At 36.7% G+C, this 27,445-nt stretch overlaps 1 protein-coding gene across 1 annotated transcript; it reads right to left on the bottom strand.

The window, feature by feature from the left end:
- Positions 1–21,030: 21,030 nt before the first annotated feature.
- Positions 21,031–21,516, bottom strand: LOC149225524 (uncharacterized). Its single transcript, XM_089379955.1, has one exon. The coding sequence runs from the start codon at positions 21,514–21,516 to the stop codon at positions 21,031–21,033; it is 486 nt and encodes a 161-aa protein (XP_089236081.1).
- Between the last annotated feature and the right edge of the window lie 5,929 nt (positions 21,517–27,445).

Here is a 27,445-nt window from a genome sequence, read left to right on the forward strand (position 1 = left end):
GTGTTTTTTTAGCATTTCCTTTAATATTCTCTTTGTGGTTCGATTTCTATGAAGATTCTGATCCTTCACTATTTCTGCTGCGCCACTCTAATCTGAGCTTAAGTCTTCGAACTCTTAGCTTTGTTGTCTCTCCAGAGCTTCGCTCTGCTGCTTCAATTAGACTCAATGGTCCATTACGATTCTTCTGAATTGATCTGCTCTCTTTGCATGTTCTTCACCAGAATTTTCCTGCAATCATAGTTACAGAATCTACGAGTTCAACATTTATATGTAAGTCAATCATTCAAGATAATTTCACGCATTCACATAGTCCAGAATAGACTTCTGTTTATAAAAATATGAACAATTTATACATGTTGAGACTCTCTGTCTCTCATGGGCCTGTTCTTCAATTTTAGTGGCCTCCTCTTATCTCTAATTTCACCATCTCTATCTATATCACTTTGTCCTCCTCTTATTGAATGTGCAGGTTCATCACAAACATAAATATATGGAAACATTGGTTCATTGTTACAAGAATATTGGATGGGATCACTATAAAGGATCCAATCAATTCTCTCTTTGGTCTCCTCTAACAACCCATTAACAATGCACACATGGCAGATTACATTTAATAACAAGTCTTCAAGAGACTTATCCATTCCATCATTCGCTCTGTTTTAAATAGAAAAGTCCCCTTATTCAACTCAATGGTCCACGCCTATTATCCATTTAATGCCTAAAAGCTCTCTCTCGCTCCTAGAATCATGAACTGTTCTAAGAGTCCTAATTGACGTTAGGCTCTTTTATTATTATTTCCACTCATGTCCTCATTTATTCGAGGGTACATACAATTTCCTCTCACATATCTAATTAAATCACTTAAAGGTCTAGATATTACATTAATTTGAGACTTAGGAAAACTACTTCCTAAAAATACATGACCCCTCTATGTCTACTTAATTACAATGATTTTCCTTGGGCTGAATGCTCCTGCATCAACGATGAATGGTTGTACATTACAATCTCTGTATAGATGGTTGTCAATTAAAAATAATTCCTCTCTTCGGGTGCGATGAATTGTTGTACAATACAGTCTCTAATTATTAATCTCTGTAGCGATGTTTGTCAATTAAAAATAATACCTTACATGATGGGCTTATTCAAAATTCAATATTTCTATTGAGACATTTTAAGATTTTGTATTGGCTCACATTAGTCTATTTTATCCAATAAGGTTATCCTTTACAACTTGGCATTTTTATTGAGATGTACATTTTTGGATAGCCATGAAGTGCTTTAAAGATCCATAGCTCCACCCATATACAATACATTATATAATAATAATTTTTCAATTATAATATTAGTTAATTAATTTAAAATATTTAAAATAAATAATAATTTATATTTAATTTTTTAATTGAATATATTATATTTTAAATTAATTAAAAAAAATAAAGTTATTATATTAAAAAAAAAATTAGCCATTAATCATCTATAACTAAATGTAATGCACATAATTCATATAAAAACATCAGGTATATTTTTGAAAACTCTATAATATATATATATATATATATAGATAAAGATATTTATATTTATATATCTTTATATTTTATTGTTAATGTATTTTTATGTGATGGTTAATTGTAAAATTTGATGGGTAGTCTCACTATTTAGTTTTAACAAAAATAATGCACACATAAATCATAGGTTTTTGGAAAACCCAAACCGAGAAAAGTTGTTCAATAGACTTATTATTCCCTTGACCAAATATGACCAATTTTGCTAAGTGAGCCTTCACCACTCACCTCCAGACGCATTATAATGGAGTATCTCTAAGCCTCTTAGAGGACTCATTACAATGGATTATCCCCAAGCCTTTTAGAGACTTCATTACAATGGAGTATCCCCTAGCCTTTTAGAGGTTTCATTATAATGGAGTATCCCCAAGCCTTTTAGAGGCTTCATTATATGCAATCCATGGGCTCTAATACCATGATCCACCAAAAGCATGGGCCGCCCAAAAACCGCCATTGTAGACCTACCTCTTTGACTATTTCACCTAGTATTTCACATATTCAAGTGTAACTTATCATTCCCCCTTTAAACTTGACTTGGGGTTTTCTTTAAATCCAGCCAAGTAATCCTTCACTACTCACCTCCAACCCTACCACCTCAAAGTCTATAACTAGGATGTTCGAGAATCTAGCATGCCCTCCCCTATCACCTAGGTCTATGTCTTAACCAAGGGTACACACTCCTAACCATGTATTACATTTAGGGGTGTTCAAGAGAGGGAGGGGTTATGTATAGCCTCGATGAAAAATTGGTTATAAGATATGCATGGGGATTGAGAACTATGACCAACAATTAGGTTGAATTGCATGGCATGTTGCAAGACTTGCTACTGGAAAAAGCTTCCCAAGTAACTCATATAATCATATCCTTGGAGGTTCAATTATCATAATTCAACACCTTCTCACCAGAACTCTTCCAAAAGATAATCACTTTGAAAACCTTTTGGAAAGAATCAAAGTGTTGCTAGATGAATTCCCTCATAAAAAGTTCTTTCATATTCCATGAAAGAAAAACTTTGAGGCTAACAAGTGTGCCAACTATGCATGCCATGTAAGTGTGCCATTTTAAAGGATTTTGGAACTTTAAGAAATGATGAGTTCAACATAAAATATAAAATCACGTTGAACTATTTATAGATGTCTAACAACATGGAAGTTTTTTAGTGTAAAAATGGTATAATTTATAGATGTCTAACAACATGGAAGCTTTTTAGTGTCAAAATGGTATAACATTGATAGTGGACTTGTAGCTCAATTAATCTCTGATACCTCATTGTTGATGTAAAATAAAAAATCAGGTGTTTAATTCGACTCTTAGTAAGTGTTTTTTAGATGGTGAGAACTTTGTTCATAAGATTAAATACTAATCACTTGGGTACATTGTCAAATAACCTAGTCTAGTGTTTGGGTTAAAGTTCCATATTTGCAAGTAAAATATCTTAGGTTCTATGTGGTATCGGCTAAAAGCATGGGCAGCCCAAAAACCTAAAGAACTTGAGATAAAATCAAAAGTTACAATGACATATGGTATCAATGCAAAATTAAACTTTTATGTCGTTGCTTGGCTTTTTAAATCTTTCATTTTTCAATTTTGAGTTATATTGTTATGTATATCTTTTTATACTTCCAAATATCTTTAATGCTTGTTTAAACTTAAGAACTTGTTCATATTTTTTAAAATTCAATAATTAAACTAAGCTACAAAAAAACCTAACTATGCAACCTTGTTACGGATCAAAATCTAAGATTAGTCATCCTCCAATCTTATGCAATTAGACGTACCTATCTCACTTGAAAAATGTACGTACCCGACTCGAACATGAAACATCAAAATCTTTTGCATTAATGACTATTCTAAAGGTTCTTTCTTTTGCATTAATGACTATTCTAAAGGTTATTTCTTTGCATTTTCACTACCGAATATGCTAACATTGATGCCTTTACAAAAGTTTTTTCATTTGCATTAATGGCTTACATTGATGACTGTTACAAAAGTTATTTCTCGTGCATTAATGGCCTATTGATTCATTAGTGTTCTAGTATAGAACATTATATTTAATCACCATCTTTATAATTTAAAATATTAATGTCTAATACAACACTAATCGGCTTCTGATTTGTATTTCCAGTGACGAATACCAGTGACTTGTACTAGCGCTCTTTTTATAAAATGTGACATGTTTCCTCTCATGCCGACTGTAGACAGCAACAGCCCAGAACTATTCCATGTGTCTACTTTGTTTCAATCATGATACATATGATTAAAAAAGGAACACCATAAATTCATTATTGCGTTTGTGTATACAGTTGCATGAAGAAGGTTTCAGAGATTAGTTCCCAGTTTTGCTTATACTTGATAGGACAAAGGCCCAGATCCACGGTCCAAAATAGCCATGATGATAAACATACTGGGACCATAAAGCCAAAATAAGAGCAATCATAATGATATCATGCAGAGATGGGCCAGATGATATGAGAGATGGGGTACTTATGACTGAATGATAAAAAAATTTGATTGATGGTTTGATGAGTCAATTATGTTCTTCTGCATGAGAACGCACGCTCGTACAAATTTGATTGGGGCCAGTCGATTCATGAAAGGGAGATAGAGCTGAACTGAACTAATCTACCTATAATCATAAGACTCTGGAGAATCAATTACCACTGTTTTGCGCTCTGCATTTTGCAGACGAACGCGATTCTTCCCATGCAAAATGATTATATTCATCAATCACATTAAGGTATCTGTAATGATGGTAATAAATATATATTTTACGTGTCCCAAAAAAAAGCAGAAAACTTCACTCATGGCTCTGTACTGATAGGAATATTGTCCTTTGGCTATTTAAAAGTAGTGCCCTTAACAGTAGAAAGGAGATTAAAGGGTGGGAACTGCTGCAATCCATTCTAAGACTCATGGCAGCAGTGTCAGGGAGCAAAGGGGAGAGCATGCGTGACGAATCTGATAATTATGAAATGTTCCTTCGGATTCACATTTGCAGTCTGATAGAATGTATATGCATAAGCATACTTTTAGGTATTCTGCACTGCGGCAAAGCGTACAATCGTCATCATTTCATACCTGTTTAAGCTATCCTATCGAACAGAGAGCCATGATCGGGATATATATCCTCACATTTCTCCTGCGCAAACCCAAACAAGAATGACGAGCTTTAGTGTTATCACTGTGGAAAGCGACTTCTGGTTTTCCATTGTACTACATATGCATGTGCTTTCTACATGGAGAGATTCAAAACTGGAAGGCAAGAGTACATCCACTGCAGTTTACTAAGTTATCCTTATCGCATGAATATCTAAGTTATCCCTATCGTATGAATATATCATTCTCATTAAATTAGAACATCTGAAATTAATTTAGCGACTCATCGATTTATAATAAGCATTAAAATACTATTTTATTATTATATAAATAATATATATGATTCTTTCCAATTATAATATATTCATATAGTAAATGAATTATAATATATTAATATATGACGAATGAATTGTAATTTTAAAGTGTAGTTAATTAATTCAATGATATTGATGATTATTAATCTCACCATGAATAAATGTAAAATCAAAATAAATAAAAATTTAATATGGTTAGGTGTAGAATTTGGTTGTGTAAGAAGCTTTTTAAATGAGAAATATATGTAATAAGTATTGTAAATAATGTGATAGATAAAAATGATCATTTTGTTGGTTATTTGTTTGGATAATTAATTTATTATAAAATTTTATATTTTTTTCATTTTATATCATATTTATTGTAAATATTGTAATAGATAAAAATAATAAAAGGTTTTAATTGTGATAATTTTTTATATTATAATACATTGATATTACTCAATGAATTGTAATATTGTAGATAATGATGAAATCATTTTGTTTTAAATTGTTTAGATAATTCATCATAAATTTTAAAATATGATGATGAACGTCTATTGAGACCAAAGACCTAAAGAATTATTTAGTTTGATTTAAGATTTTATTTCTATGCTCAAAAAATTTGGAGAGAACCCTTTCGAGCTCACTATAATTTTAACTTTGACATCATAAAAGGCTAGGAAGGTCACTATTCAACAGATATTTTGAAACTGAGATCTGATGTAGTTGTACGCGGGGCACTCTAAGAGGAAGTGATTTTCATCCTGGATGTTTGTATTCTCACAGAGATGGCAGAACCTTTCCATCCATGGTGTTTTAGGAACTGCCCAACGAGCGGTTTCACTATGGAGCTCATGAGAGTTCGTTCTAATCTTGGCTATATTAATTTTCTTCTTTGAGCTAGTTAAAATAGAGAGATACTTTTGATCTTTAGTTGATGACCTCCTTATAATATCTTAATTTTCTTTTAGCTATTAAATCTTTCTCACACCACATTTTTTATTTGAACTTAGAAGTAACAATATTTTTAATGTTATTAATGTTTTGCAATGCAACATTCTTGTCGATCTCCCAATGGTTTAACCAGGCCTGATGTCTTTATACGAGTAACTAGCCTCGCTTGAGCCTTAGGTGGTTTTGACTGGAATTTAAAGCTAGTTTAGGAAGTCTATGGTCTCCTATGTTATTGAGTTTGTGCTTGTACAACAAAAGCCTAGTCATAGCTAGGCTCTCCATAGGGGAAAGACCCACTTCTATAAGGAGAATACGATAGGGTGTGTTGCTTTTAATTTTGAGGTTATACGTTATAAAACACTTCTGGATTTGCTCAATCTTTCTCCAAGATTCTCTAGAGATGCTACAACCCCAAACCTCACATCCATATAAGATAAGCGGAGTGACTAAAGTTTCAAAGAGGAACTTCTTTCTATCCCACATTACTAGGTTTTCATTTTTACAATTATTTTCAAGACCAAAATAATCTTTTCACCCCCATTAATCCTTTTCTCGATGCTATAGTTCCAGTTGAGCTTATGATGAATATCAATCCCTAAGTACTTGTAGGAAAACACTTCCTCCAAGTTACTATTTTCATACATAAAATTAGCGTAAGTGTCCTTCTTGGATTTGATAATCATAACTTTTGTTTTGTCGGTATTAACAATCATACCCATGGTAGAGCAGAAATCCTTAAGAAGTCTAAGTTGCTTATCAAGATCATATGGGCACCATGCGAGAAGAACGCTATTGTAAGCGTAGAGAAAAAAAAGATGATGATTATCCCAACTAAGATCATGCCAGCACATCTTGCTTCCTCTAAACAACCTTCTAGCTTTTCAATGTAAATGCAAAATAGGGTAGGGGAGAGGGGCCAACCTTGTTTAACTCTGATATTACACTTAATATCTTTGGACCACCCCTCATTGCTCTTTAACTTGGCAATTACATTATCGTATAACCTTAGAATGGCAGCTCTCAACTCAAAAGGAACATTTAGCTCTTCTAATCTATTCCATTTATTATATTGATATAATAAATAAATTATAATATATTAATATGATGAATAAATTGTAATTTTAAAGTGCATTGAATTAATTCAATGAGGTTGATGGTGATTAATTTCAATATGAACAAATTTAAAATTAAAATAAATAAAAAATTAATATTTATAAATTTATATAAAATTTAAAATATAAAGCAAAAAAACCAACCACATCCCAGAATTGAATTTTTATCAACATAAATGGAGTAGGTGGTTATTTGCATAAATAAAATTGTGTACAAAAGATTAAAGTTTATTTAAACCTTAAAGCAAATGACAGCAGAAGATCGGATTTTACGAAACATTTCAACCCTCCTTTCATTTTAAGATATACATGTGTTTTAACGAATCATCAAAATCACGCTCGCCCTTCAAAAGCCAAGGCCCGGTTCATGCTTCACAGCAAATATATTATAAAACTACTTGTATTTAATAATAGAAATTACAACTCCTTGGATTCAAACAGGGAAAAGCAGATTCCTGCACTGCTGTAAAGAGATATATACACACGTTCACATTAGTAACAGGAGTCAGATAGATACCCACCGACGAGCACAATCTGCCCACAAATACCCAAAAAGAAAAGAGAATGAACGAGCAGCAGAAAAGAAAGTATGAAAGAGCGCCATCCGAGAAGAATATTCATGATGATTAAACGCCTTGAAAGCTGAAAGTATTTGAGTATAAGATGTCGGATTTGGTTGGAAATTTATTGCGTAAAGTGGCTTTCCACAGCCCTTTTGAGTCGCCATGGCCCGGTGGGGTGGAGTCCAGTTTCCTTACACTCATTATTGTAACGATCATCCCACATGCGCTGGGTGGCCCATCCTCTCTTTCTTTCGAACGTTCAACGTCTATAGTTCTCATATTCACAGTACCTGTAGAGCTTCTTCCTTCAATGTGTTCACCATATACAGAACATGTGTTTATGGCGACAGCTGAAAGCAAATCCCTGAGTCCTTCACGCGCCTATAGATACCCTTGCATGCCTCTCTTGTAAAGTTGGCTTCTCCCGCTTCCCAAGAAAACTTGGGCCTTGAAGACTGGTCAAAAAAAACAACTAAGATAAAAAGTTCAAAACCTATTTCCAAGAAATCCTTAGCCTTGAAGATTGGTCAAAAATATCTAATGTAAAAAGTTCAAAAAAGGAACCCTAATTACAAAGCAAAAACGACATCCAGTCCCTTCATGCAAACGCAATTAGAAGGGCTGTGAGATTTCTAGATCATTTTGTACACGGAAATGAAATTGTGCTTCTTCCAGTCAAGAAAGCTCCATATCTCGACTGTAAACCCTGAACCAAAAGGCCAAAGTGGGTCCTCGGACAAGGAACCCGCTATCATTAACGGTTCCAACACCCCCACATGGACCCAATTTCATTCTTTTTGACCAGATTACAGAGTTATGCTTCTCACTTTCTCTGGTACTTATTTTCCATCAAATCTCTCTCTGCTTTTATAAATAAATGATAAATACTACAAATACTTTCCTGAGAAACCAAAACCTTTTACTACCCATCTTAAGTTGGTTTCATATCTTTGTTTACTGGCACAAACGAAGTAAACAATAGGTCAAAAGACTATAATGAACCAACACAAATATCCGGAAAACTTCCTAACTTTCTTTTTGTTATAAACACCAGTGGTGTTTGTTAAGGAGGAGAAAACGTTGAGAAGCAACCAGTGGTGTCTGTTTAGGAGGAAAAAACGTTGAGAACCAACCACCCGGAGGGCAAAAAGTTTTTAATAATAGTATAAGTAATGGGCAAGGCATATTTATTAGGTTATCTAGTAATTAATAAGCAGGTGTAGTATATGTTTATTTTTGAATAATGTATCTGTTTCAATTTCACTGTAATACAATTTGGTTTATACACAGCTTGGTTTATTTATGGTTCAATAGATTTGGAAATATTTGTTGCCTAACTAATATAGTTATATAAATTAAAATAAATTAAATCTCTGATAAATATTTTATCATACATACTAGGTTGTTAAAATTAAAAACTATATATATAAATTAACTAAATTTGAAGTTTCTATATTATTCTTATTCACTAAGTTACTAAAATTTAATATATATATATATATAAACTAACTAATTCTAACTTTATATGAAATTATTATTATTATTATTATAAAATGAATAGATAAATATCTTAAATAAATATTTTTTAATAAAAATTGGAGAATATAGATGTATTTAAAAAAAAAAATAGCAAGATTGTTAACCATAAATATTCACCTCTAGGTTATCATAAGATTCTACTATGTAAATAGGATTTGTTAAAATACTATCCACTAATACTATAACTTATCAATACCATATGTCTAGAAATCCACAACTCATTTCATATGACACATGCTTATATGAATTTTTTTCTTAATTAAAAAATTTAATTAGAAAAGATAACTAGTTTCAAGATAAATCTTAATCTTTGATTTATATATCTAATTAAAATTGTAAAAGCTTTATTTTTTTGTGTGGTTCACTATACCAAAAATCGCTAATAACAACTCCTCCTTACCACTTGTACTACATCCACATAACATTACAAATGTTTTATTCCAAAATAAATATAAATATATATGAACAAATAGATAATAACAATTTCTCTTTCAAAACTTTATTTCAAAATAATATATATATATAAAATTTAATATTAGGAAAGAAATAATTAACCATGAAAATTAAAGAATCATTCGTCGTTAAATAAAGTTTAATTTTCATGAAAATATAGTTTAAAACTGCACATACAAGAATACCTAATCTAATGAACGCAATAACTACTCTTATTAAATATATAAATCTATCCACGTGTAATTATAAAAATCAATCTAGTAATTTACAATATCATTTTTATGTTAAAAAACTAAAAACACATATAATTATAAAACTCAATTAAATGGTTCACATCAAAATCAGTTTCATATTCTAAGAGGGAGCACCTATCATTAAGACGAGACCCCAAACGATGAGGATGTTCAACCTTTTAATATAGTCCATTTTCTTGATGCATTTCTCATTCTATGAGATAATAAGGAGCAGCGACAAAACGATTACAATTGTCTCTACAGCCCTGAAGGGGCGGGGACTAATCAAGATGAGCATTGGGAATATACGATTCATCTTTCTCAATATTTTTATCTTTTTTACTATTCATTTTATAAAATAATAAAATTTGATTATTGAGAATATAGTATGTATTTTAATTAGTAAATTATTATGATATATTTTAAATTAAAATTTATTTATTATTGTGTTAAGAGATAGTGTGATGTAAATATTTTGGTTTATAAAATAATAAAATTTGATTATTGAGAATATAGTATGTATTTTAATTAGTAAATTATTATGATATATTTTAAATTAAAATTTATTTATTATTGTGTTAAGAGATAGTGTGATGTAAATATTTTGGTTTAGCTAAATTTAAATTAAAAATAAAATTTGGAGAGTTTAAATTATTTAAAATAAAATTTAAATTTAAAAAATATAATAAATTGATGGTTATAAATATTATTGTAGTAGAGGGAGTTACAAAATTAATTTATCTTTGGGTTTTTAGGGTCTAGGTTTTAATAATCTATGGTTTTGTTAATGGTATTCTTATGTAACATATTCTAGTTAATTTAGCATTGGGATTTTTAGTTTCGAGGTTTTGAAAGCTCATGGTTTTATCAATAATATTCTTATGTAATTACGTTGTAAGGCGTTCTCCTTTGAAAACAACTCCCCAAGATGTCACGATGTACCTTTGTGCACCATTAAATCAAATGTTAAACGATTGAAATGTTTTAGGTCATTGAATCCACCCATCCCTCTTTCTAAATACCTAACTAACTCTATGAGCCCTCTAAACCCTACGAATCTCTAAAGACATGGATTCATCCTTTATTGTTGCAGGTCTCAGCTGTGAGCCTCAGACTCAGACTAGGACAGAGCCAAAAGGTTTTGTGATGCTCCTTGCCAGCCCAGTCATTTGCACCAAAGATTCCTTCTATTTGAGCTCTGCAACGAGGATGGCGCAGGTGGGTTTCACGTGGTGCAGTCGAGTTTCAGCTAGTGAATGCATAAATTGATTTAAAGTTTTAATTTGTTCAGGGTAATATTATATGGTTCGCTCTCAGCATGTAATTCGCACTGGGAACTGTACCTTACTCTCATTTTGCTCTTGGCAGACTCTGGTGTGGATGAAATGGTTTTGTTTGAATGTTGTTTGAATGTTACACATTGAAATTGAGAGGTATATACCTTCTATCCGCTGATAATGGACCCAGGTATGTGGATTGTTACTCTAGTTGGAGTCATTGTGGATTAATAAACTCATTTTCTTGGGATTGGGATCGTTTGATGAAATTTTAAACTGTGAGCGTGTGCGTGGATGTACTCTTTGAAATAGTAATGAAGAGAGTGTGAATGCCATTTTTGCTCCTAGCCTCTACTTTCATATCAGTTATCAATAGACCATGATTTGGATAAGGAATGTCAACTTTGTTACAATGTGCAACCTTAAACAAGAGTTTCCAATGAGATTTGTTATCATTACCCTTGAGTACAAGAAATCCGCATTTAGTGGCAATGGAGTCTATGCCTAATCGATTGTACAATCCCTTGCAAAAAGAGGCAACTATGTATTGGTTATCAGTGTCAAACCAAAAAACAGAACCATTGGTCCAAACAGTGGTGTAGAAGACATGCAGGAAGCCATGTAGGAAGCCATGCAAGAAACCAGCATTGGTCTTGGTCGTAGATTGGTCAATGACTCTTGCATTACCATGCCTAAAGGAGGCTATAGGAAACTAGCATTGGCCAATGGCTTTTCTCAAATTTCTCATATATTATATATAAGGGTGATCAGGGGATGATGGAGAAGAAATTCTATAAGAACATGAAATCAAAGGTTGTGTCAACGGCCTCTGTTGTTGCTGCTTTAAGCTCAGAGATGCCCACATAACACATTTTCTTAGGATTGGGATCGTTTGATGAAATTTTAAACTGTGAGGGTGTCCCTGGATGTACTCTTTGAAACAGTAATGAGGAGAGCCTGAATCTAATTTTTTCTCTTGGCCTCTACTTGCATATGGGTTATTAACAAACTGTGATTTGGATAAGTAAAATTGGCACTGTTCCAATGTGAAAACTTAAATAGGAGTTTCCAATGAGATTTGTTATCATGACCCTTGAGTACAAGAAATATGCATTTAGTTGCAATGGAGTCATTGCCCAAATGATTGTACGAACCAATGCAAAAAGAGGCAATCATGTATTGGTAATTAATGCCAAACCGACAAACATAACCATTGGTCCAAACAGTGGCACAAAAGACGTGCACAAATCCATGCAAGAAACCAATATTGGTCTTGGTTGTAGATTGCTCAGCACTTCCTGCATTCCCATGCCTAAAGGAGATTGCAGGAAACCAACATTGGCCAATGGCTTTTCTCAAATTTTGCATATATTATATATCAGAGTATAAGGGTGATCGGGGGATAATGGAGAAGGAATTTTATAAGAACATGGCATCAAAGGTTGTGTCAATGGCCTTTGTTGTTGCTTCTTTAAGCTCATAGATGCCCACATACTCTTAACAGAACTTGGATTTGGCTTCGCTCATGGTGTTTTTCCTAGGCCCCTGTTTCCTCCACTTCGAGAAGACATCCAGTCTTTGGCTATGTCAGTGTTGAAAAGATCAAAGAATGGAAGGAGGGGAGGAAGTATATTTCCTACTATGTCCACCTTTCTCAAGAGAAAAATGCAGAACTTTCAGCTTAAATTATTGAGTCTCTTAATGATTTTATGACAGAACAAGCCATTTTATCTTAGTGATTTTATCACAGAACAAGGCATTTTACCTTTCCTATGTGGAGGAGCTCATGGAAATGGAGATTATGCAAAGGCTATTACACAACTGGGGTGATGAGCGGATAATGGAGAATGAATTTTATAAGAACATGGAATCAAAGGTTGTGTCAATGGCCTCTATTGTTGTTGCTTTAAGCTTAGAGATTCCCACATACTCTTAACAAAACTTGGATTTGGTGTCACTCCTAGTGTTTTGCCTAGGCCCATGTTTCCTCCACTTCAAGAAGAAATCTAGTCTTTGGCTATGTCAGTGTTGAAAAGCTTAGAGAAATGGGAGGGGAGGAAGTATATTTCCTCCTGAGTCTACCTTTCTCAAGAGAAAAATGCAAACCTTTCTACTTCAATTATTGAGTCTCTCAGTGATCTTATGACAAAACAAGGTATTTTACCTTTCCTATGTGGAGGAGCTCATGGAAATGGAGATTATGCAAAGGTTATTACACAACTGCAATTTGTTTGTTGATTTATATGGTTGGAATATGAATGTGTGGTTGGTATATGAATGTGTGTTAATTTTTTCCCTTTGGTTCTACATATATTGAGACATGGAATTTTCTTCATTGGGTACTACATAAATTGTGCAATTTACTTTGGAAATACTGGTTGCTAATTATTTTAGGTGTAATTAGCTTCTCAACTTAAGATTCTTGATATTATGATTTACTCAATTTAGTTGTTTGATAAATGCTAGGTATTACCACCCTCTCTGGGTTGTTAGCAACCTGGTTTGCCCAAGTATAATGTTTAATTTCTTCTGGGTATTATTATTGTACTTACAGTTAAGTGAATAAGAGGCATAGTGCGAAGTTGCTTGGTGTTCTTTAATTAATGGAATGGTTAGATGTAATCTCCACATTGGTTTCTAAACCATCATTTTCATTTATAAAAAGGAAAAATCCTAGTGCTTTTAGGATGGTTAGCATGAAATCCCAGACTCCATTCCACATGGTCAAGAATTTTTGAAATCTACCTTAATGAAGAGGTTATTTAGGCCCAAAGATAGATTACATTCTATGCACTCCCAAAAGAGAACGTTGTTTAAAAAAAGTTGGCCTTGAATGAAGATAGTTTGTTGAAGTGCAAAAATTGCCCCTAGTGTCCTTAGTTGCCAACAGTATGAAAAAGCTTTAGTTGGTCAGTATTTAGTGTTCACTGATTGCAAGCGATCTTTGAGCTAGGCTCCTTTGGCTTAAAAAACTTCATTCCAAAATTCCCTTAGTCTAGTCATCTAAGCCTATTTTCCAACATCACAAGGTTTCTTCTGTACGATTTGGGATATGTATTCCAAGTCGTTAACGATCCTAGTATGATTTTGATGAACATTGGCAATTTGGCACCTATGGTCCCTTGGAAAGGCGAGTGGTCAGTAAATGGTATCCCCCCACTAGATGATCCCAACCTCCATCGCCCTTCAACCTGTGTAACAAATTCTACTTTTTTCTCAAGAGAAAAATGCAAACCTTTCTCCTTCAATTATTGAGTCTATTAGTGATTTTATGACAAAATAAAGCATTTTACCTTTCCTATGTGGAGGAGATCATGGAAATGGATATTATGCAAAGGCTATTATACAAATGCAATTTGTTTGTTAATTTATATTGCTAGAATATGAATGTGTTATAATGTTTTCCCTTTGGTTCTACATATATTGAGACATGGAATTTTCTTCATCGGGTACTACATATATTGTGCAATTTACTTTGAAAATATTGGCTTCTACTTATTTTAGGTGTAATTAACATCTCAACTTAAGGGTCCTGATTTTATGATTTACTCAGTTTAGTTGTTCGATAAATGCTAGGTATCACCACCCTCTCTAGGTTGTCAGCAGTCTACTTTGCCTAAGTACAATGTTTAATTTCTTTCAGGTATTATTATTGTACTTACATTTAAGTAGATAAGAGGCATAGTGCCAACATTTTTATTAATTTTCCATGTTCTTGTGTTAAAATTTTGAGTCTACTACAATGGTCTTCTGATTTATTTAAGCACTCAGTTACTTCAAAATTCTTCTATGGTTTGCAAGTTTTAATGGAGTTTGTGATGAAGAAAGGCGAAAGTATTACTAGAAGAAAGAAAATATTGCGTAGAGAAGCAATATCTTTGACAACGTTCAAGTATTCGCATCCCAGAAATCATGTGAAACTCATTCAATGCTTCAAGGAAACTTGTCTAATTCTAAACAAGTATATTCTTTGAAACCTATTGTTCATCCTAGAAATCCTCCACTGGCTAAATATTTTTAAGAAATTCTTATAGAGGCTCCACAGACGTTCCATGTAGAGTGATCGAGAAGATTAAGCTTTTTGTCCTTTCTCTTCATATTTAGAGGCATGGTGCCAACATTTTTGATCTATTTTCCATGTTCGTATGTTAAAATTTTGAGTCTACTGTGATGGTATTCTGATTTATTTAGGCACTCTATTACTACAATAATTCTTCTATGGTTTGCAAGTTTTAATGGAGGTCCTGACGAACAAAGTCAAAATTATTACTAGAAGAAAGAAAATATTGTGTAGAGAAGCAACATCTTTAACAACGATCAAGTATTCACATTCCCAAAAATCATGTGGAACTCATTCAATGCTTTTAGATAAGTATCTTCTTTGCAACCTGTTGTTTTTCCTAGAAATCATCAAATGGATAAATCTTTTTCACAAGTTGTTGCAGAGGCTCCACAAAATTTCCAAGTAGAGTGATCGAAAAGATTAAGCTTTTTGTTCTTTCTCTTCATATTTAAATTTGTTCGAGAGTAAATTCACTTATAATATTCCTATACCAATAAGAACGTCCTTAGTATTATCTGTTGGTATAATTCTACCTCGAGTTTACAAGTAATTCAGATAAAAAAAATAGGTTTTCTTTCTTTTCTCTTTATACTAGTATTTGTTTCTTTAATATTACAATTCGTTGTAATTTTTTAGGCATCAGTAAAAGCTTCATTCTTTTTATCTTTATGTATATTGTCATGTTGAAAATTTGTGTTACATGGATATGGGGATATAGATATACATCATGTAGAAGATAATTTCCCTACTTCTATCTATAGAGATATCTCCTTGAAACTTTATTTTTTCCCACTGGAAAAATCCGTAATTATCATTAAGATAGAGAAAATTACATATTGTAAATGTAGTAGCATATGCTGTAATCAGTGTCGTCAATCAAGATCCACCACGCAGGGTGATCAGGCTGTTAAAACAAAAAAGTTGTTTGTATAGACAGTTTAACAATCTAGTTAATAATCGCCTGTACATGACCACGCAGGGTCCATTATCAATGTATCTTTCTATATATATCAAAAAGATTTAAAAAAAAATTATCAGATCTTGAACATTTAATCATTTGCTATGATCAGGGACTATTGTCCCTCTGATATCACTGATCTATATATGGCCTGTGGTAATAGCGGTATTCCTCAGTCCCTCGCTGCTCCAATATTAACCATTCTCCTCTAGGAAGTAGCGCAACCTCCTTGGATAATTGATCTGCGCTGCAGTTATATTCCCTGTATATGTGGATACAAGATATTTGGTTAAATGCTACCTTAAAAGTATGTGTTTCATACAATATGTTGCTGAGTGTGTGAATGTGACATATTGTAGAAAGATTGAACCAGCTTACAACAATCTTTGAATCCCCAAAAATGTTAAGATTTAAACACTGATGTCCCAGAGAGAAATGTAATAAGTGTCGTAGGGTCATGAGTTCCGCAAAATTGTTAGAGCCCACACGGAGCCCCAGTTTTACTTTGTAACTGTGGTGTTCATTGATATGGAGAACGAAACCACCCCCACAGCCATTTTGATTTGCGGCCCCATCGAAGAAGTCCCAAGGGATAGATTTTTCTATGATGGGGGGTGGTTGAATGTGCCTCTCCCTAGGGGGATTAGGGTCGAGCAGTTCAAGGTATGCGGAGATAATGCCGGCTTCCGTTCGAGGCCAACACACAGCCATGTTATCAAAGATATACCTATTGTGGACCTTCCAAATATGCCAAATGACCACTACGGGAAGGTTCAGTAACTTTGATCCCGGATGTCTACGATTCCAATCTTCCCATGCAATTTGTATATCGTCTCCGGTCCAAGACCCAGCAAAGCCAATAGATGTGGAAATGTTTTGCTAGAGAGTGCAAGTTGCTGTGCAATGTAGGAAGAGGTGTACAGTTGATTCTGATGCCTCTTTGCACAGTATACACCAAGATGGCCCATAAATCACTCTATGGGTTAGATGCTCTCCCGTGGGAACTATATCCGTAAGAACACACCAGAAAAAAAGTTTGGTACTCAAATATCTCGCCACCAGTGTAATGTCAAGTCCGGTTTTTTATGCTAAATGAGGGAACAGTATCCAGGCTTTGGTGTGTATGTACCATTATCTACCAAACACCAAATTAGTTCATCAGGCCCCTGTTTGATTCGGATATGCGATTCAGATAATGCTGAGGTATATTCAAGCCACTCCTGATGCCATTGTGGGGGGAGATCGAGTTGTAGGGCCGACTTCCATGTCTGTGTGAAGATATCTGTGTTCTGTTGATTGGCGATGTGTGCAAAAACCCTGATCTCTCATGCATGAAGGTGCCTGATAAGATCTCTACTAAGTATGTGTCTTCCCCCACTTCCTATCCACGGATCTTGTCCAATCCTTCCCATCGATCCATCATTGATTCTCCAAACCAAATTGTCTCGTATGAGGGGAAGGGAATGGAGCAGTGCCTTCCATACCGAAGAGCATCCCGTTACCTGCCATGATGGTAGTCTGATCTAGTCCAATAAGCTCTGAGGCCAAATGTATTTATGGTATGATATTTGTGCCCAAATATTCTGGCTTTTCATCAATGACCAGCCCATTTTTGCAGCAAGTGCTTGGGCGAAGAGGGGAAGGTCCTTGAGCCCCCATCCGCCCCATTTCCTTGGTAGGGCTATCTTTTGCCAGCTTATCCAGGCAAATAATCTTTTTTCCTGATTTCCATTCCAGAGGTATCTGTTACAGAGTTGTTTTAAACGCCCTAGAATGTTCCGCGGAATCCATGCAAGTGCCATCCAGAAGACCGGAGTGGCCTCCAAGACAGATTTGATAAGCACCAGTCTGCCTGCCCTTGATAAGTATCTGAAGCTCCATACAGTGAGTCTCTTCTCCAACTTTGTAACCAGCCAAACCCAATCAACAATTCTTTGACAAGTAGGTTTTAGCCAGTACCCCAAATATTTTAGGCCCCTATCCAGGGGATGAATGCTATAGGGAAAAGCCTGTTGTGCAAAATGTGATTCCTGAACCGATGTACGAGTGAAAGTGATAGTGGATTTAGTATGATTTGTGAGCATACATGTAGCAGAGGAAAAGAGAAGAAGAATCTTGGAAAAAGTTTTGGAATCTCGTATGCTTCCATCCAACAGAATGAGTACATCGTCCACAAATAGAAGATGAGTGAGAGAGCAAACATCTGAGATCCGGAGACCACAGATATCACCATTCCTTTTTGCAGAGGCTATGAGCCGACTAAGACCTTCCATGACTATTAGGAAGAGAAGAGGAGACAGTGGGCAGCCTTGCCTCAGTCCCCTTTCAGAGTGAAAAAAGGGTGAGGCCGAGCCATTTATGAGAATACTGAAGGAAGGAGATGTAATACAGGCCATAATCCAAGTGATGTATATGTGGGGGAATCCCAGATGAATAAGAAGCATTTTGATATAGAGCCAACTGACATGATCGAAAGCTTTGGATAAGTCAATCTTGAGAATGATGCTCTTGAGATGCTTGGACCAGATAGAATGGATGGCTTCTTGAGTCGAACCAATGGCTTCATGAATCTGTCTGGATTCGAGTAAAGAAAATTGTTGAGGGGCAATATGTCTCGAGAGAATCGGTCTGAGACAGTTGGCAATGGTCTTGGAAATGATCTTGTATAGAAAGTTGCACAAAGAGATAGGTCTATAATCATCAAAAGAAGAAGGGGAGTCAGATTATGGGATGAGAGCTATGAAGGTCAAGTTGATGGCGTGGTAGATGGATCCCGAATTTCTTCTATCCTCCACGACATTCAGAAGATCCTGCCCCAGGATTTCGTAAAATGCCAGATAGAATTCAATGGTCCATCCATCCGGGCCTGGACCCTTATCTTTTTTGAACCATTTTAAAATACCTTCTAGCTCCCCAGAAGTAACCGAAGAATTAAGCTCTTCAGCATCATCCTCATCAACAAATCTCAGAAAATGTCTCGCTATATTGATAATTTCAGGAAGATTTGCTTCACGGGGGCATTTGTAGAGATCTCTGAAATGAGTGATGCCAAGGTGGGCAAGCTTATTAAAGGAGTCAGCCATGTCTCCCTCAGGAGTGGGGAGTTTCCAAATGGTGTTGGACACCTTTTGACCTTTGGCATAGCTGTGAAAAAACTTTGAATTATCGTCCCCTGCTTGTAACAAAATAGCTCTACTCCTCAATCTCTGGGATTCTTCGCGCTCTTTTAGGATTTTAGCCTTCTAGTTTTCCAATTCTATCAGTCGACCCTTGTCCTCAGCTGTGATGAAACCCAAGCCCCGTTCATCCAGTAGTGAGCTCAACTCTGATTCGATATGAGTGAGTTGAGAGGTTTCCCGAGCATGCTTATCCTTGGCCCAATTAGTGGAGAGGTGCTTGATCTCAGAGAGGTTTTTGCAGAACCCTTTTGCAAGTGATTTTGTTCCATCAGTGGGATGAGTATTCCAATATTCAGAGATCATCTTAATATATGACGGGTCCCTCAGCCAGGTGTGATTGAATTTGTAAGGGGCTTTTGGTTTCTTAAAAGGCCCCTGGATTTCCAGATATATAGGCGCATGATCCGATATGCCTCCCGAGCCCACCCATTGCTTGTAATGATGCAACTGTTGAAGGAGCGAATATTTCATGATGAATCTGTCAAGTCTGCGTGCCAATGCTGCATCACCCACCCTCCTGTTCCTCCAGGTAGGAAGGAGTTTATGCATGGGGATATCCACAAAATTTTTCTGCTCTAAAAGATTAGTCATATAATCTGTGATAGAGTCGATTTTTGCCGCCGATCCCCATGATTCCCTGAATCCTAATGAAAAGTTGAGATCTCCTCCGATTATGGTCTGCCCCGCATCCATGAGGGAGAGATGTAAGAGTCACTGCCAAAATTGTTCTCTTTGATTACAAGGGGCATATACATTCACTAACCTGAGATGCATGCCCATATCAGTAGTGAAAAAATCCAGACCCAGATAACCGGCCCCCCCCAAAGTAGCTTCAACCTTAATGGAGTGAGGGTTAACTCCAATGGCCAGACCACCGGATCGACCAGTAGCATCGAGGGCTACAAAGGACCAACCTGGGGTCAAGGATTGAAAGGATTGGGAGATTTGTTCGGCCGAGCAAAGAGTTTCTTGTAGCAAAATGATATCAATAGGTTCATTCTCAATTAGATGCTTCATGGCTAGTTTCTTGGAGGCACTAGCCAACCCCCTACAATTATAAGACAAACACTTCATGGGGGAACACTGTGAGGGGTATATCCTGCTCTAAGGACCCCGTCAATGGTGGATTGAAAACCAGAGACAACCTCCGCCCCTGCTTTCTTAATAGCCTTTGAGAGATCATACTTCCTGCCTCTGGTAGGCAGGGGGCCGGCACTCGGCACAGAGATACCAAGACCAGACTGGTGGGCCGACATATCTTTGGAATGAGATCTAGACCGAAGGAAGTATGGATGAGGGGGGGAGACCTCGGAGGATGGTCGGGGGGAGGAAGATGAGGAGGGAGAGAGTAAGGTGGGACCAGTGGTGGAAATGAGGGGGGGGATGACATAGAACAATGAGCCATAGATGTTTGGAAAGAGGCACCTGAATCATTAATAATATGATCAATAATAGAGAGAGGATGGTTCAGAGGAGTACCCGAGGCTGAAACAGCTTCAGCTGCCGAGCGAGCCCTGGTCATCGGCGGCGAGGAGTGCCTGAGTCCAGGGTCGACCGCTGGTGAGGATGCCACCGGAGACTGTCCAGTAGAAATGGGGCACATGGAGACCAATGAAGCAACCCTGGAAGGTGTAGGAGTGATCTTCGGGGAGTCCTCAGCTTTTCGATTGAGTGGGAAATCTTTGTAGAGATGCCCGACCTTGTGGCATCACCTGCAACGGAATGGAACCCCCTCATAATATAGTATCTAAACTTTGATGTATCTCCCCCACTGAAGAGTGATCTTTTCCTCCAGCCCTTCACGGGTATCCAAGTGAACCAATATACGCGCGAGGGTCCTGCTTCTTGATTCCACAAACGTGCGGTCATGATCGAGATATGTACCCAGTGAATTACCAATCCTGATGAAAACTTCTTCACCCCAGAACTGTAGAGGAAGACCCGATAGGCGCACCCAAATCGGTCCAACTCCAATTTGTTCACGTTCTGGGTCAAAAAGAGGACTCCACCTCTTGAGGAGTACTGGGGCCATTTCAATGTGCCAGTACCTGGCCAGTACCAGGTCCGTGTAACTCTCCTTTGGGAAATGTAAAGATAACCAGCCTCTTGGCAATATATGGACTTCTGGCAGATCAATAAACAAACCTCCCCAAATCTCCTTCACCCATTGTGTCAGCCTTTTTGTCGAATATGCCCTGCCCCTAACATGCCCTACCAGCACAGTGTTTGCCATGATAGCAAACTCGCCTATTGCTGAGGTATCACCGAACCTAATGGTGATATCCTTTGAGGTAGCCTTAATGCACTTCGACTTCCTTTTGCTGGTACGGGGTGCAGACAGATGGTCCACCAGGGGGTTTGGTACGCCTTCCTAAGGAAAAGGTTTAGCAGGTTTAACCTTGACAGCAGGAGTTTCAAAACACCCAGATGGTCGAGTTCCAACACAAGAGGTAGGCGTCGCGGCAGAGACTGGAGGGTTGACAGAAGGAGCAGTAAAAAAGGAAGAGGAAAGCGGGTCAAAAGAGGGCGAGCGAGGGGTATTAGAGGATAGAATATGAAGGGTGCCCGAAGAGAGTGGAGGGACTTCGAAATTAGGGGATTCGATAGGGTGAGACCCGATGAGGGGAGGGACAGAGCTGTGCCGCGGTAGGGAAACAACGGGAGGTCGATGAGATGATTCCGGGCCAGCAAACGGCGAAGGCAATACAATCGGAGGGGCAGGAGTGAAACTAGGGTTGACAAAGATGACTCTGTCTGGGAAAGGCTCCTCAGTATAATCAACCGCTTCCAAATCCATGTTGACGTCCATCCTGTCCACAGGTCGAAATTCCGAAAGTGATGGGTGTAGACTGCTATGCTGTACAGTGCGCCTAGTTGAGACCATGATGGTATTCTGCAGAGGTCAGGCAGAAACCCTAGGTTAACCTAGGCCTTCACGAGCGCACACCATCCTCCTGCTAATATTGCCGTCCCTCCTTGAAACTTTATTATCCTTTTATATTCACCATATTTTTTCATAACATCTCTATTTTTTCTCTGTGAATAGTAGGAACATCTTTGTGAGCTCCCAACAAGCTAACCATCTAGGATAAATAAAGTCCAAACAATTTATTTGGGTAGGGTATGTCCCCTTCTCAGTATTCCTAGAAGCTAGCCAAGGATATATTAATCAGAAGAATTAAAAACAACATTCAACCAAATTACATGCAAGGCTTTTCTCAATAAAAATATTTTTCTTTGACTTTGTAACTTCGACTTCTTACAGAAAAAAATAGATTCTTACTCAATGCTAAGCGAGGTTTGAACTAGAATGTGTGTCTTTTGTGAATTCAGGCATTCCCTACATGTTCCACGAGATAACTTCTTTGAGAAAAGGCAGGGATGTCTGCCATCTCCTCATTATCTTTAAGGCCTTCCAAAATCTGCAAGGATTTGAATATTTAGTTATTTATGCAAATCAGTGATCCAAGGTGGTCATATTAGCCTCTTTAAAAGGCCATTAGTTAACTCTTTAATTAAAGGGTTGAGTAGAGGGGCAGAGAGCAAGCTCTATGACCATCACATTGTGAGGAAGGCATGAAGGTGGGGTGAGCCATTTGTTTTTTGTGTGGGTGTTTATTGGAGACACCTGTAGTAGGGGCTTTGGCAACATGAGCCTTTAAAGAACCATTTTGCTTATTATTCTTATTTCTTTTCAAACTACATTATCATTTTCACTATCAATTTTATTAGGGGTTGAAGAACCACTTTGAGCTTGGATAGCTTGGGTGATAGGTTCAAGAGTTTGTGCGCATATGGTATGCTCGACCATCATGAGCTTCTAGTCCTAGATTTTGTCTTTTAGACTTTGGCACTAAAATTTTGTAGTTGGGAGGTGGTTGTACTTCACTGATTATTGTTTCAGCATGTTATCCCCATCCCAGAAAATAAAAATTCCTTCTAGTACTTGGAAAGGTTGTTAAGAAGAAAACCCCTCTCTAGTTCTAAGTTAAAAATTGTGAAGATTCATGGTAGGTAAACCCTCCAATCCATGTAGAAAATGTCTTTGAGGAAAGGCCATGATTGCATGGAAGTTGGGGAAACTCTACCCACACTAGATAGCAAAGTTGGGCCGTCCACATCACCAAGTAACTCTCTTCACGTTGAGAAACACAACTAGATTATTTTTACACACCCAAGGTTTGTGGGTATTAAATTAATGGACAATAGCCTTTTTGGTAAATTGAAACAGGAAGAAGACCTTAGTTAGGCTTCTTGTTTAGAGGCAGCTCTGACCTTGTAGTTACAGAACCTTTTTAACCTAAATTTAAATGACAGACTTGTGTGTGAACCCTCCCACAAAATACCTTTGAATGAAATTTTGTTTACTAATTTTTACCTTCAATGATTTTTTATGTCACAATGCTTCTCGAATTTATGCCTTACGATGTTTCCCTTGCAACATCTGGTGCAATTTATAGTATATCCTATTTAAAAGCGTGAAGATTCCTTTGTAATTTGTCTTTGGGCCATGAATTACATATATATATATATATATATATATATATATATATATATATATATATATATATATATATATATATATATATATATATATAGATATATATATATATACCTAGATATATCTTAACTCTGAATCTATTTCTGTCAAGAATCATATATGGATCTATGAAGCACTAAGAGGGATCAAATATCTCAAAGTGTAAACCTTTCTTTAAGTTTTGCACTAAAAAAAGAGGCATGCACCTTAAGATATTTGATCCATCTTGACCCTTGATAGAATGAGCCTAGATCCATATTAACTCTAGATCTATCAGCCTAGATCCATATTAACTACAGATCTATCAAGCATCGATAGGAATCAAATCACTTTAGATGAAAACCTTTCCTGAGGTGCAAATATTTCCTCAAAATTTTCATTCAAAAAAGATATTTTCACCTTAAGAGCTTTGATCCCTCCCGACCCTCGATAGCTGTGGAATTAAGATGGATTTACGTAGATATGTCCACCACATATCAACTCTATGTTGATACTGGAGGGAATTACAGATTGTAGAAATTCCCACTGTAGATCAACATTTTATGCACTATACTAAAACAAAATAGAAGATCTACTTCTACAACACTTTGCGGAAGCTTAATCGAATTGAGTAAGATCAAGAGAACACATATATCTGAGAATGAAAAATCAATCACACATAACACAAAAGAAATAACCCAAGGAAAGCCTCAACCTAAAACCCCAATCTCTGTATTATCATACAAGTGGAAATCTTGTGCAAGTTACAAAAAGAATCAACTCTCAAGCTATCCTGCTCTCTCCGTAATCAAACAATACAACTCACAGACTGAATAGACATAGTATATGTCCTCCTCAAGCCCTCCAAGCCTCCTATTTCCTTGCGCAGTTTTCCTTGGGGTCCAGTGAAGCCACATGTGTGAATTGGCCTCATCACACTCACTAAACCTGAAGAAGTAACTGCTTAATCCTCAAGGAAAGAATTCCTTTTGCATGCAAGAAATATTCACAATGGAATATTCTCGCAACTGATAGTACACTACCCCTCCATCTGATCTCAACTGGGTCTCTCTCTGAATTGACATGCATGAGTTATTTATGAGAGAATACTTAGTCATCTGAAGTGTGGTAGTTACATGCATGCAAGCATTAACTAACTAAACTTACATTAATTCAACAAACTAATTGAATTAATCTAACTAGACTTGACTCAGTTAACTAAGTCAACTAATTACAACTCAATATTACAACTCATCCTTATCTCTTTAACTAATGGATAAATTCCCCAGTTAATGGAGAAACTGTTGCATGTCCCACATAGAATTCATGTTTGATTTTTCTTAACTAATTAACTCAAGATGAATTAATTAATTATTTTACAAACAACTGCTAAGATCAAATTCGAATTTTACTTCACTATTTTAGTTTAGGGACTGACTAAAATAGGAAGGTATCCCGAAATGCTATTTATAGAATGCTATTTTTAGCACTTCCATTTTTTCATTCCTTATAGCTATGTTCAACACTGGTTGAACTAATATTTATAGTAGTGCTATTTTTAGCATTTCTTGTTGCTATTTTCAACACTTCCTCTCAACAAGAAAGGGATTATCAGTAACCCTAATCCTGTCTCTGTGGAACTCAAACTTGCATTTTGACAATGCCTTCATAAAAATATCTGCATCCCGTTCCTCGGTCGAAACATATAGCAACAACATGATCCTCTTGACCACAGTCTCGAAGGTGGTGATACCGGATATCTATGTGTTTGGACTTGTCATGAAAAACTGGATTCTCAGAGAGTTTGATACAACTCTTGTTATCGTAGCAAATCACTGTAGGATCCATCATCTGAACAAACAATCCCACTAGAATCTTTCGCATCCAAATGGCCTCACATGCAGCCTGACTAGCAGCCATGTATTCAGCCTCTATTGAGCTAAGTGCAATTGATCTCTATTTCTTGTTGTACCAAGAAATTGTAGCTGAACCAAGGTTGAAGAGTCCTCCAGAAGTGCTCTTCTAGTCTGATGGACTCCTTGCCCAATCCACATCTATGAAGCCCTGAAGCTTCACTCCCTCTGTCCATCTATACCATAATCTGAACTGAGATGTGCCTTTGAGGTATCTCAGCACATGCTTCGCTACCTTCCAAAATAGCTTGCTAGGCTGAACCATAGCTTGACACAGTTGGTTCACCACAAAGCATAAGTTGGGTCATGTGTTCACTAGATATATAAGTGAACCCACCGGCTAGCAATAAATAGTTGCAGCTACTACCTCACCTAAAGTAGCATCCTCCTTCCTCCAGTTCCCAACTAGAGGAGTCTGCATGGGCTTACACTTCTCCATGTGAAAGTGCCTCAGTATCTCATTAGCATACTTGCCTTGAGACACAAATACTTCACCATCTTTCTGCCACACCTCCATGCCTAGAAAGTAGTGCATAAGACCCATGTCTTTCATTTTGAACTCTCTTGCAAGGTCCTCCATGCAAGACTATATCAGTTGATCATCACCTGTCAAAATCAGATCATCAACATAAAGAACAATGATCAATGGTTTACCTTCTACCATGATGTGGTAAAGGTTCTCATTTGCTCACTCTTGGTGAATCCCAAATCGATGAAATAGCTGTCAATCCTAGAGTACCAAGCACGGGGTGCTTGCTTCAGCCCATACAAATCCCTCTTGAGTCGGCACACATGTGACTCATGGTCAAAGGTCTTGAAACCATCTGGATGCTCAATGTACACCTCCTCCTCAATCTTCCCATTTAGGAATGTTGTCTTCACATCCATCTGGTGGATATTCCACCCCATTTGAGATGATTGTGCCAACATCGATCTAATTGATGAGTACCTTTCTAAGGGAGCAAAGGTCTCATCGTAGTCAATCCCCTCGACCTATGAGAAACCCCAGGCAACAAACCTTATCTTATGTTTCTCAACACTGCCATCAGCTGCCTGCTTTACCTTATAAAGCCATCTGGAACTCACCACTAAGTTGCCCCGAGGCCTTGGGACAACATCCCACACACTGTTTTGAATGATAAAGTCATACTCCTCTACCATTGCATCAACCCAGACTGGTTGCTGCACTGCCCCCTCGAATGAAGAAGGTTAAGTATCTACACACTCCCCAACCAGGGCCATGTACCTAGTGTACCGCTCGGGTGACCTCCTCTATCTGCACTAAGAAGATGGCTATCCAACATTCTCCCGCGCATCCAGCATCAACCTGCAATATTCCCTTGAGTGTCTCTGCCCATCTCTGGAAGTATCAGCATCAGTGGATGTCTCCACTCCCAGATCCTCTGCATGTGGTTGCTCTGCATAAATCTGAGGCTCCTCCTCCTTAGGAACTGAAAGTTCCTCCTCTGCATGCAACTTGAGCTCCCTCTCAAGTGACACTTGCATGGATTTTTTCTTGTTGAACTTCAGATCCCTGTGTACCACAGTCCTCTGAGTGGAAGGCAGGTACACCTGATAGTTGTGGGGTGTATCTGTGTACCCCATAAGTATTCCCAATTTAGTTTTTGGGTCTAGCGTCTTCCTGACATCTTTGGTCACATGATAGTAAACTGATGATCCAAAGATTCAGAAGTGACTTACATCAGGTCACTTCTTGGAATAGGCTTCCA

The sequence above is a fragment of the Pinus tabuliformis genome, chromosome J (genome assembly GCF_031772625.1).
Source record: "Pinus tabuliformis cultivar Carrire ecotype Pingquan chromosome J, CPIR1, whole genome shotgun sequence".
Lineage (NCBI taxonomy): Eukaryota > Viridiplantae > Streptophyta > Pinopsida > Pinales > Pinaceae > Pinus > Pinus tabuliformis.